Genomic DNA, 12,632 nt, shown 5'->3' with positions numbered 1-12,632 from the left:
AAAATCCTTAATTAGTGAGGTGAAATGTATTGCATTATATAGATATGTACGTGTATATATCTAGGGTAATAATCAAGGAATTAATGTACACAACAAATTTACACAAAGTATATATGGAAAGCTATGATCTATGATTATTCCGACCATCAGTTACTCTATTAACATGCTTCGAGCAGGAGCCTTGTTTAGGGGACTGACACTGGCAGCGGACCAGAGCTTGCCACAGTGAATGCGTTTAGATCCATGATGCATGATGATATGATAGGGTTGCTTAAGTTTCTTTGAGATGTTTCAGCATATGGACGTGTTGATTTCCCTCACTGTTGAAGCTGCTAGTAATTTGAAATGTACTAGTGAAAATGGTCCTGCACATAGCCTTGACACATCTTCACCTATGTTCATAGGTTCTCTCTCCTTCACTCTATGCGGGTGAATAAACTAAAACGTCAGATCAAACAGAAGAGGAATTGATCAAGCGGAATCATTGTATAAAATAGTAACTCTTCTATCATACTGGACATGGCATGAGGAGACTTCTGTTCACGATCTTATTAAATTTCGTGAAATATATGCTCAACTGTGTACATGAAATGTCTGGCTCTTCATTGGTTGCTGATCAATCAGCCGGTTAATACCGACAAACACAGGAATCATTTTTAGGAACTCCATAACTTCAGTTATCGGTTCTATAATCTACTTATGCCATCATGTAACGTTTTCCATTTGATTGCTTCATATGAAATTCAGTATTAGCTCCATCATTTCTGAAGTTTCTGATCATCCCGAGTGAACGCCTTGACAAGGTTATTGAAGATCTATTCTCATCTATAAAGTTGCATCCTTGATATTGCAAGAAGGCAGAAAAATGTTACCTGATCAATTACGTAGACTATATACGGATCTAGGAATTTGCCATAGATGAATGGAATTTTCTCTTCTGCATGACTATATATAGGATATAGTATGTAGTTTTTGTGGGATCGGCCTTTTGTTTCGGGGCAGGACGTATTATGATTGTGTCTTTGTCCTCATCTGCACCACCGACTAAGTCCCCCAGGACAGAATATCTGCCCTGGACGCAGTCTTTGTAGAGCAAAAAGTTTATTAGGATCTTTTCGATCATTGATCTTCCCATTAGGTCGAGGTCTGAATCTAGGGAACCTTTTTCCCGTTGAAGATCCTTTGAAGCTCAATGCAGTTGCTTTCAGTGAAGACTCTCACATTGTACTTGTTGTAATGGCTTGTTACTCCGGACGAGGATCAGATGACCGAGTTACTGATGCGAGTCTAGAAACCCACTTGGATCACAGCAAAGTGATCGAACATCTAATAACATCTTGAGGTTCACTCTGAATGAACAGAAGGTTCGGCGGAGGGACCGTATTTATTTTGAAATCGTCCTGTACTCCAAATTTTTCCATTGAAAAACCTATAGCCTGCAAAGGCAAGACTTTGAGGCCTCTAGCTCGTGGTTAACATCTAATTCGGTAACAGATCACGAGCTCTCAGATCATCCGTAATAAAGTCCTACAGTAAACAAATTCGTCTGTTATTCACTGAGCTATGAGGATCCAGATCCATGATCTGTCGAAGACAACAAGTTTTCGGGACAAACATTCCGTGGGTTGGCCCTTCAGTTGATTTGGACTAAATATTAGACTAAACTTGCATTACATTTCAATGAAAATTCAAAGTAAAGTTGCATATTACATTGACATTTGCTTGACACAATAATCTGCCCAACATAAATTTCGATACAGAGCAAATCGAAAGAACAAAAACATAAGTTTTGATGTCCGTTTTCTTTTTGCTTATCCTGTTTTCTGTAACTAACTTAATGAGGGTCTTTGCTTACACCCAGGAAAAAGGCCACCACAGCTTACAGCCAACAATTTTGCCGTTTTGATTCAATTATTCTATAACCTTACTAAATATTTTGACCGAGTCATGACCGAGAGAGCCAATGCAGGCATGGCTTTTCTGTCTTCCTCATCGGCTCAAACCTACAGAAGAAACGAACGCGAACCCTGTCTTTTTAGATCTACCGTGATATTGACCGGTATTAGCTAAAAAACTGAGCTTGGGTTAGAAACTTTCAAACCCTGTTGCTGCCCTTAGGCACATGCATTGGGGGCAAAGCCAAGCTTCATTGCCCCGACATCGTACGCAACCTCAAAAGTCTGTTGTTGCACATTCCCGTAGATGAGGACGTCTGTGTCGTCGCTGTTTGCGGCGAATGCCAGGCAAACTTGAGAGGTGCTTGCCGCGTACATTATCCCATTTGAGTCAAGGTCGACCTCCCCAGCCCCGCTGAAGTAGAATCCCACCTTTGGTATGGACACAGAGCTATATGTGCTGAAGTTGTAGCAGGTGTCGAGTATAGAGAGCGGAGGGGCAGTAGGGTACTTTGTCATCGGCTCCATGAAAGCCTTCTTCAGGGCGGCGTATGCAGTCGGGGGCAGTCGGGTGATCACTGTCCCAGAATCAATAATCCCGGGGGCATTGGAGAACGTCGACGCGGGGATTGACAGCTTCTTTCCCCCGACACTGATGCCTTGTATGGTGATACCATAGAATGACGCTCCCTCAGAGATTGTCGACAGCGGGGTGAACTTCAGGGTGGCTGCGCTGGTGCCTTTACCGAAGGTCAGATGCCCTGTCGAGCTCGGGGAAGAGGGCAGGCAATAGGAAAAATATCTCCCGTACTTCGTAGCCGTTTGCTCCACAATTGAGAGCTTGTCCCGCCCGAGCCCGAGAAGCCCAGCAGCACCACCGAAGAGTCCACGATTGTCCTGCCCGCATCCAAACATGAAGTTGTCGAATGCGTCAGTGGATGTTAAGGTCAGCTTTTCCTTTGCAAAGAACCCAATCGAGTACGACTTGTCCCCGTACTGTATGCCATAGACACATGCTGACGAGGAGCAGCCTGGTTTGTTACCTGCACAAACATAGGCAGAAACATCCTTTAGTCTTAAAATAGAAATACCGTCGCAAAATGAAGCTTGGACAAATTGGCAAAACATTTACCTGTGGCGGACGAGAGCTGAGAGCAGGCACTCGAGGTACAAGAAATATTGCCGTAAGATGTTGATGCTGTCGGGTTAAAGATCGGCTCCTTCTGCTGGTAGCAGTACTTCGCACAGGGCCTGCACTGGGTCCATGTCAAGTCGCTGCCAGTGTCAAATATCAACGACAGCTCCCGCTTGGGCGTTCCCAGCCCCACTGTCGCCACGTAGTTCCCCGTCCCCACTGTAATGCCTGACCTCGCGGGGATGCTCGCATCCGACTGCCTCACCCGGTTGGGTCCCGCGACCGAGGCTGCCTTGGAGGTCAACCGGGAGTTGATCGAGTTGACCCTGGACTGGTCCTCCCGGAGGATGTCGGCATGGGTCGGCTGCTTGATGCTAGGGCCTGACCAGCCCAGCGACGCACATGAACCGAACTTGTGGACTACTTTTAGTGACGAAGTCTTAGCATCACCTGGAATTCGACAATTGTATAACGTCGGCATGACATTTTTGTTACGTGTAATATAACCATCGAAAGATGAATCTATGGCTTCTTATTCATTTTGGAAATAAATTATGTGTTTGTTAATTTCTTCTTTTTTTTCCCCGAAATATCAAACATCAAAAGAAAATCACCATCCAGTACGAGGAGCATGACAGGTTTTTTTCTTATCATTTTTCGCCCCCCTTTTCATCAGTCGCATGTGAACTTTCTTTGTAATATCTCGATCATAGGTTCACGAATTTTGCTTTTTGATGAAAAAGACAAATTTTAGTCCTAAAAATTGGATTTACGCGACTAGATATTCAACAGGAACGGGCTAAATTTGTCCACGCACTTAAATTTATTTATTTTTTTGGCACTTTATCAAAAATATTTTGACAGTAAGCATGAATAAAAATAAAATTAAATTAAAAAGGCTCGAGCTATATTAGTTGGAGTTTGGGGTTCCATATATTAAAGTGAATATAGAAAAATATTAAAATAGAAAATGCAGCAAACTATATATATATATGTGTGTGTGGTTTGATATTAATTTTATCTATCATTTTTTTTACCACAAATATTATCTATCAATTCAAAAGCAAGAATTAATCAAAGCTAAAACCAAGAACCATAATCGATGGAGATAAATTTTATTCACCTATTCAGTTGCAAACTAAACCATCAGCATGTTGACTTAAGAGAGAGACCAGTGATCTCATTCAAAGTCATAGATTTAATTATTAGAAAAAAAAGTCAAGAAAGAAAAGAAGGAAAAAAAAAGGACAGAGAGAGGATCTCATTCAGTGTTATATCCAGAAGCCCAATTGTCTAAGGCGGCTGAGATGAGTTGCTGACTACAGAAAGCCGATGAGACCTGCCCAGTGACCAGGACTCTATTGTTGACTTTCGAACTACCGTGACAAAATTATTCCGATTATTATATTTTATTTTTTTATAAAAAGAAATAAATAAGTCCCGACGGATGAAAAAATAGAATGAATTCGAACGCAGAAAAGTTTAATATTTTTTTTGGTGAAATTACGAGATATTTTTAACCTATAGTCATTAGTCTTCGCTTATATATCTCCATTACTTCTACCGACGCTACATGTAAAGTTCGCTATACATATGAACTCCAGTCAATTGTGTCTTAATTCTCGTAATTGGAAAGGTTTCATTATTTGTTGTTGGGGAGCATTTTTGTCCCATATAATATAGGTCGTATATAAAGAAAACAACATCAATAATACTAACATGTACATAAATACATATTTTATGTGTATACATATATTACGTGAGATGAACTTTTTTTCCCCCCCCCCCCCCAATATCGACCGCATTATCAAGATATGAGCCGGCTTAGCTATTTGATTCTCCCCTGATTTCCTCATCCTTCATGTGTATCAAAGTTTCTTCTTCCATTATACCAAATTTAATATGATCAGCACTTCAATTATTAATGGTCCTGGCAAGAGTTCGTAAATACAAACCTGCGATACATACCACATAATGTGTATAGTTTTATTTGTTTGCCCACAAAAAAAAAAGTTTATTTCATTAATGCACCGATAGCCATGTTCTCACGATCGACTAGCTATTGCATGTGTATACTTTAAGAAGTAGGATTAAAATCCGTGCCGAGATAAGAAGATCATGAAATGAAATTAAGCACCTTGAACTGAACCATCTCATGTATGCAAGCTTTTAGAGAGAGGGGAAGGAGAGCTTGATTCACCTTTAGTTGCAGAGTGCTTGCAAGAAGCAGAGGGAAGGAGAGAGCTGACTTCAATGGTGTGGTGAGTGTCAGCCTGCAAATCCTTGCAGAGGACAGAACCAACCAAAGCACAAGACAACACAAACAACCTCAGACCATATTGATGAGAAGTAGTGGCCATGGGGCCAATTGATACAATTTCACCTCTTCTTTGCAAAGGTGAAGCTCTCTCTCAGTTTGCACTTTGCACTATGGCCCTAATGCATTGATTTTGCCTTAGCTCTCTCCCTCCCTCTTATAAGCTTTTCTGTGGGCACACAACCATACAAAAAGCCCTTTCTTCATATCATTATTAACATGTTTCATACACGTCACCCCACCATCATTAACAAACACTTTCTTGAGTTTTGATAAACATTTTTTTTCTTTTCTTTTTCTGCCAACAAAAATATAATAATTATAGATATAATTAATATTTGTTGAGGTTAATCCCATACGAAAAAATAGAATGGAAAAGTATGGATTTATAAGAGATTGAGTCTGACAACTTATCAGCTCAAGTTTTTGGGTTAGAGATAGACCCAATAGCTTATAAGACAAGTGGATATTTTATATGGTATCAGAGCGAATTAGATTTCTGCGCGCTACCACGCCAAGTCTCTTTAATTGTCTCTTTATCGAGGGCAGCCAAAGTGCGCCCATGTTGGCCCGAGTGTGGAGCTTGTGGTCTCTTCAATTGTCTCTTTGTAAATCCCCCCGCTCATAGTTAGATCTTTAGGTCCACGTGGCACGCGTAGGTAAAATGTCAAAACCGCCACACGTTGGAACGTGAGAACGTGTACTGAGGGTTAATCCCACACGGAAAAATAGAATAGAAAAGTATGGGTTTATAAGAGATTGGATTTCACAACTTACTACCTCGATGTATTAGATTGCAGATGGGACTAAAACTTATAAGCCAAAAGCCAAGTGAATAATTTACAATATTCTCTCTTCTATTTTAATAAGGAAGGTTGGAGGAGATATCAGTGGAAAAGGACAATAAAGATGCACATGAAGTGATATAGATGAGAATTGAATTCAGAGTTTTTCAGTTTTAGATCGAGAGTGAGTGGCACGCTAGATGCATCGAATCCCCTATCATAGTTGTAGTTTTCTTTTCTCAATTACAAACAAGGCCCATAGGAAAAGGCTAAAAGGAAATAATTAGAAGGAAAATATACATAATTATAAAATTTCATTGATGAGAATTAAATTTAAGATTCTCTTTGTCCTAAACCGATAGTTGTTGGTTATAATATTCCTTAATTAGTTGTTTCCTAAAAGGGATGGTAAGAGGATTTTCAAATTTCATGTCCCCACCAAATTGGTAAAAACTCTACCATTATTGGGTTCGTTAATTGTCCACTTACGATACATAAATTTTATGCGGAATGTATGTTATTCCGCCTAACATGTGCATCTTATCTGACATATAGGTTGTAATTTCTGCCTGATCATACAAATGAGGGAAAAGGACCACCATTCACCCTCTCGAATCTTATATCGTGTATCTACTTATTTTTTGCAATTTCATGTATTTTTTCGCTTGTACAGTCGGAATTTGGCCAACACTACCACAGTGTCCACGGTCAAATTATGTTGGCATTTTCATCGCGACCTTTGTTGACACATCCTTTATTAGTGTGATCAAGCATTGCACGCATTTCCTACTCTGAATAATTACAAATAACCCCCCTGACTATCAATGAATAGCTAAGGGTATCTCCCGAAAAAATAAAATAAAAAAAAGAATAGCCAAGGGCATCCTGATAATGCAATCCTGAATTATTGAAGCAAAAAAATTTCATAATGTGATAAAGAACTCTTGATTTAAAATTGACTCAGTCAAAACTTCAAGTGGAAAGCTGATTACTTAATTCACTCATCGATTACATTTTCCATATTTTTAAGAGTCAATTAGACACGTTGACACATATAATAAAATTGGTAAAATTCAGAAAATATTATAAATTACCACCTCGTCTAAAAAAATTCTCCCGTGATATATGCCCAAACTGATAGGTCACTAATTTATTTGCGTGTTGTATATGTCAATTTGGGTCCCTCTACAAGTTGGGAATTGTGTGAAATTGTGTGAGACAAAGAAGCCCGCTGCAGTCCTTAGTATGTCAAAACAAAAAGTATGTGCACCTTTGATTTGACAGGCGAAGGGATTGAAGACAACCAATAGACTATTTTAATTCGAAAAATATTATACTAATTGCATTCACTAATCATGATATTTTGTGTTAGACAATGACTTCGGTAAATAATACACCCGTGGACAAAATTCAAGTGAAATCCTTGTATCTTGTCTTCATAAACAATGATATATAACTTTCATGTCGAAGTAAACCTTTAATTAATAAGAGCACAGAAAAGTCAGGAGAATTGTTTATAGTGCAAAATGAAGGGAAAAAACAACAGAAGCTCAAAAAAGATATAATTATTTTTTAATGCATTTGAAAATAACCTTAAGAATTATTAATATATATAATTTGATTCAAGCGATTAGTGACTTTCATTCTTTTATAATTCATATAACTTGGTCTTATGGAGATCCATAAAAGAGACAATGATTGAGATCACCGCCACCAGAATACAAGAAAAGGAAGGTCACATGCGTCAGAGGTTTACAAAGGAAAAGATCGCAACTAAGCAACAAAATTAGTAGTTTTACGCAAGTGAGTCCGCAAAACCATTCAATTCCCTCAGCTATTATACTTCTTATTCAAGAGTCTCGGGTTCGAATCCTATAAATAGAGAAATTTTGTAAAAAATTTTGCCCCTTAACTAGTATACCAGTCTATCTCAAGTTGGTTTAGATCGGATCCAATGAATTTCTGAGAACCAGCGTAACGATGAAAATTGAAGCTTCAAAATTATAGTCTTAACCAGCGAAACGACAAAAAAGGAAGTTTCATAATTATAGTCTTACTTCTACAAAATCCACATCTGAAAATTAAGTTGTTCTCCAGCATAATATTAATAGTACAATTGAGATTGACTCTTGAATGGTTTTTGTGATCAATTTGGAAGGTTGCATGCAAATTCAGGTGATTGGGATTGGATAAGTTGGTGTCCATGAAAATGGAGCAATCATCGCCACTGATTTGCGGCTAAATGGCTCTCCCCAATTTTAATTGGTTCCACTTCCCATTTCCTAATTGATCTGTGTTACATAAAACAAAGATACCTTATTGTCATCACATATGCTGGAAGGCACAGTACATATACAAGAGAAGATTGATTGAGAGGAAGAAGTGGTAGGGTAGGGATAGGCAAAGAACCCAACTATCACCTTTTCTCCTACGAGCAAAATCATGATTTTAATGTCTCCCGATTATTATCATTATTGTTGTTGTTATTGTTGTTGTTTCTCTTCTTCCTTTATTGCACTCTCTCGCGTATTTCATGAAATTAAATTGCTAATATTAGAGAACAGCAAAAGATATTTTTACTTATACTAAAATGAATTGAATTTTTCAGGAAAATTCTTTTCTTCACTATTCCAAATATAAATTAGAAAAACTCATTTTTTCTTAAATTCTTAAATTTTTTATTAGTTCATTATTTTCCTTTTAAATTTATAATCTATGACTTTCCTTTTATATTGACATTTCTACTGGTAAGTTTCTACTAACATCTTCTAATGGTGATTACTCCAATTATTTACACATTAGAACTTAACATTAATAAATACATTTTTTTATATTTTTTGGTATAGAACTAAATATAGAAAAGCAAAAGAAAAATAAAGACATAAACCGAGAATTAATTTTTTAAAAGTAAATAGAGCTTGAACACTACCCCTCAACTGTAAATTTAGAGAGGTTGTGCAATTATATTAATGTAGAGCCCTTGGAGGCCATCCACAGGTGTGCACTTGCATGGGGATGCACGGTGACGATTGGAATAGGATATAGCGGGGACTTTGACGTGATTACAGCAGATATCGTCGGCAATGTTGATTGGAATTGATCACTAGTATTGATCCCCACCTCGATTCGGGATTTATCAACATCAATCCAGCCCCCACCCCCCCCAGGGCATCACTTTCTAAACTAAAATCAATCCCGAATTTTCTATTATGAACAGACTTTCTAAAATCAATCCCGAATTTTCTATTATGAACAGACTTTCTATGAGCTATGTACTCGATTGAAAGGACTGACAGGCATGCCTAGCAATTACTGCGTGCACTTCCGACATCACCTAATGGTAACGAATTAATGCTCATACCCAATTTAGAAATGAAATATTTTGAGTACGATTCTCACAAGTAAAATTTGCCCAAGTCACTTTTTTTTTTTTGTTTACTTCTTCATACCAAACTCATAGGGCTGTCTCAATTAAAAAAGAAATGAATAACAGAAAATGCCCCCAATGTTGACTCCACTTATGGCCATAAAGAGAAGAATCATTGCAAGCGGTATTAAGACCGACCAAATACGAATATTTATTGTATATTTATTGAGTGAAGATGACTACGTCCATTGTTGCATTGCATACCCTTAGGGTAGGGGTATGCACGGGTATCGGGTATATTCGGAACCGATCGGAACATACCCGTTAAGATAGGGTTCGGATAGCTCGTATTGAAAATATGGTAGGTTCCGGGTATTAAAATCACGAACCGATGAAAATCGATTCCGGTTCCGATTCCTGCCTACAGAATACCCGAAACCGGTTATTTATTTAAAAAAAAAAGAAAAAAGAGTAAAGTTACTGTCTCTTCTAATGAATCAGAACAGAAGCACTTTATTGTGTAGGATCGTATTATGGATATTTAATTTTGTCGATAAATTGATGAGATATTTTTTTGTGTGAATTAATCTAAATCTTTGTTGATATTCTATTTAGAGTGATTACTGATTATGTATGTAACATTTTTTATTTTATTTAGCAAAAAATTACAGGTTCCAACATGGTACCTAGAACCTGTGATATAATACAGGTTCCGGGTAGGTTCCGATTCCGAGATTCAACATAATAGGGTTTGGTTCCAAAATCTTGGAATATGTCCCTTACAGAGTCGGGTTCGGGTATCGTGAAAAATACAGGGTACTCGAAACCGATCATCCCTAATACCCTTATTAAATCAAATTTCTCCTAACAAAGTGATGAATGAATAACAAACAGTTTCAATACCTTGTAAGGAAAAGTACATAATTTCAAGTCCCATAAAATGTACTTACTAGGACGCGAAAGTAATATTTCCCACAATTTTCTATTCCGAAAAAAAAGAAAAATCAAATCCTTGCCAATACAAATAAGTTAAGTGCTAATCTCCCATCCATTCACTATATCTTCCTATAGTGCAAACTGCTCGAGCCTTCTTTCCTCCAAAAACTCAAAATGCTTTTACGAAACTGTCATTGATATATCATGAGTATCCAAAGTACTTTGCTCAGTTCAATCATTTTTATGCGCCACACAAAACTCAAAACTCTATATATTGATAGAGAATTCTATGTTGCAATGACTTTTTTTATGGAATAACATTTTAAATTGTTGGATTGTGATAATTGATGAATAAATAACTAATTTATTAATCATTCAATGATCAAAAAATTAATTGTATCATGCAACTAATTGCTTTATAGATCTTCCCATCAACGAGATATGTGTAATTAATTCTGAGTAATGGGATTTTGTAAATCTTTTAAATTAGAAGAGTCCATCAAAATTTGGCCTCCTCCCAATCACTTTCATTGCCTAATAATGCCCTGCAAAGCGTTCATCAAAAGGTGGGAGGCTGGAAGGGGCATGGTGGTGGACCTCGCTCATTATCCCATCATGCTTGGAATCTTGTCTGTGTTGGGGACCCCTTAAACCATAATCAATAGGAAAGAGGACTAGAATCTTATACACAAAGCGGAGATCGTATCGAGAATAATTACATGATCTCGATTTAATAATTTACGAATAATTTTATGTAAATCGATGCAATATGATATCTAGTGATTTCACAACATATGTCATTTCTTTCAATAAGAATGAATTAACCAGAACTTATTATGTTCTTGACTTTAAACCGATACCGGCAATCTAATAATTTTTGTCCATTGTAAGTGAGAGGAAGAGGGCTTGGAATCCAGTTTCTGGATTGAGGCCAAAATGACAAACTTCAAGCGGGTGGGAGAAAGCTGGAATCTATCTATTGAGAGGGAAAAGGAGGAATCGATTGGTTAAACTGAACAACCATTTCTATATTAAAATTTTCTACATATTCACATTTTTAAAAGTGATGCCCCCACTCTTTTCATCCCCAATGCCACACAATCACATTTTGATTGGGTGATGCACAATAAGAAGAAAATAAATAAACAAATGGGTTTGGAATTTTCAAATTCAAGTCACACTGACAAAGAAGCAGAAAAAATTGTAAATTTTTGTAATTGAAACACTTGTTAATGAGTCAACCAATAATGCTCCAATTGCGGGCACAAGAAGGAGATTATTTCCAGGGAAATTTTATGGCACCAGTGCAGTACTTCCCATCATCGGATTGGGATATTTAGGCCTCTACTAATAAGCATTTCCTCATCTGACAGTGGATGGGACCTCGGTACCGTAACTCGTTAGTACCGTAGAAGTTCCCGTTTTCACAACCATTATTATTTCCAATGAAAAAGGCAGAAGTGGTGTCCACTCTCACAGCTGTCTCCCAGATTTTGGAACATTCACATTGGATTTGGTTTGCATCTTCCCAAAAGTTCATAGCTTTCACACATCTTCATCTTTGTTCTCACGCAGGCCTTTCTCCTTCACCCTACGTAGTAGGGTATTGAAATGGAACCATTCTATAAACGATAAATTTCGAAACTTCGTCCTTTCAAAATTAGTTACACATCACCTCTCCTTTTACTAATTTCTATTGTTTTTTTTATTAAATCAGGTTGGATTTAATTTGGTTAAAGAAATCATGTGATGGGTCGGTTTGTGCAGTTCCGTGACATGAAATTCACGTGATAAAGTGAATGTTCTTTTGTCGCCACAATAACGAAAGGAGGGGTGGTGTGTGGCTAATTTTTAAAATGAGGAGTGTCATTAGCCATTTCACAAACTATAAAGGATGTCAACAAAATTTATCATTGTATAAAACAATAGAAGTTTAGTATCAGAGCGAACATTGCATGGGGAAGATACTCATATGAATGATTTCTGTTAAATTTGTAGAAATATGTGCTTAACTGTACGTAAAATGTCCAGCTCTGCATTGATTGCAGATAGAGTTGTCATGCGAATGCCATTGGCGGAGAGGAGAGGTTGATAGCGAGTCCCGTCCCGCGCCTAGAACATGGGTCTGTGTGTGACATGATTGGAACCCACGACAAGAATGTCAACTAATAGTGCCACAAGTTCTCTCTCTGGTTTC

General features: G+C 37.6%; 1 protein-coding gene across 1 annotated transcript; it reads right to left on the bottom strand.

Annotated features, from left to right (window-relative positions):
* Positions 1 to 1,641: 1,641 nt before the first annotated feature.
* Positions 1,642 to 5,486, bottom strand: LOC116188004 (aspartyl protease family protein At5g10770-like). Its single transcript, XM_031517091.1, has 3 exons — positions 5,231 to 5,486; positions 3,028 to 3,480; positions 1,642 to 2,938 (listed from the first exon to the last, which is right to left on the bottom strand). The coding sequence occupies exons 1-3, from the start codon at positions 5,388 to 5,390 to the stop codon at positions 2,115 to 2,117; spliced, it is 1,437 nt and encodes a 478-aa protein (XP_031372951.1). The 5' UTR covers positions 5,391 to 5,486; the 3' UTR covers positions 1,642 to 2,114.
* Positions 5,487 to 12,632: the final 7,146 nt, after the last annotated feature.

The sequence above is a fragment of the Punica granatum genome, chromosome 8 (assembly GCF_007655135.1).
Source record: "Punica granatum isolate Tunisia-2019 chromosome 8, ASM765513v2, whole genome shotgun sequence".
In the NCBI taxonomy this organism is placed as follows: domain Eukaryota; kingdom Viridiplantae; phylum Streptophyta; class Magnoliopsida; order Myrtales; family Lythraceae; genus Punica; species Punica granatum.
This window is presented reverse-complemented; position numbering and strand designations above follow the sequence as displayed.

Bases quoted from the DNA above. Each gene is read 5' to 3' on its own strand.
- LOC116188004 (XM_031517091.1), bottom strand. From the start codon at position 5,390: ATGGCCACTACTTCTCATCAATATGGTCTGAGGTTGTTTGTGTTGTCT. The intron at 3,481-5,230 runs GTGAATCAAGCT...GTCGAATTCCAG, and splicing joins CAAGCACTCTGCAACTAAAG to GTGATGCTAAGACTTCGTCA. The intron at 2,939-3,027 runs GTAAATGTTTTG...ATGTTTGTGCAG, and splicing joins TCAGCTCTCGTCCGCCACAG to GTAACAAACCAGGCTGCTCC.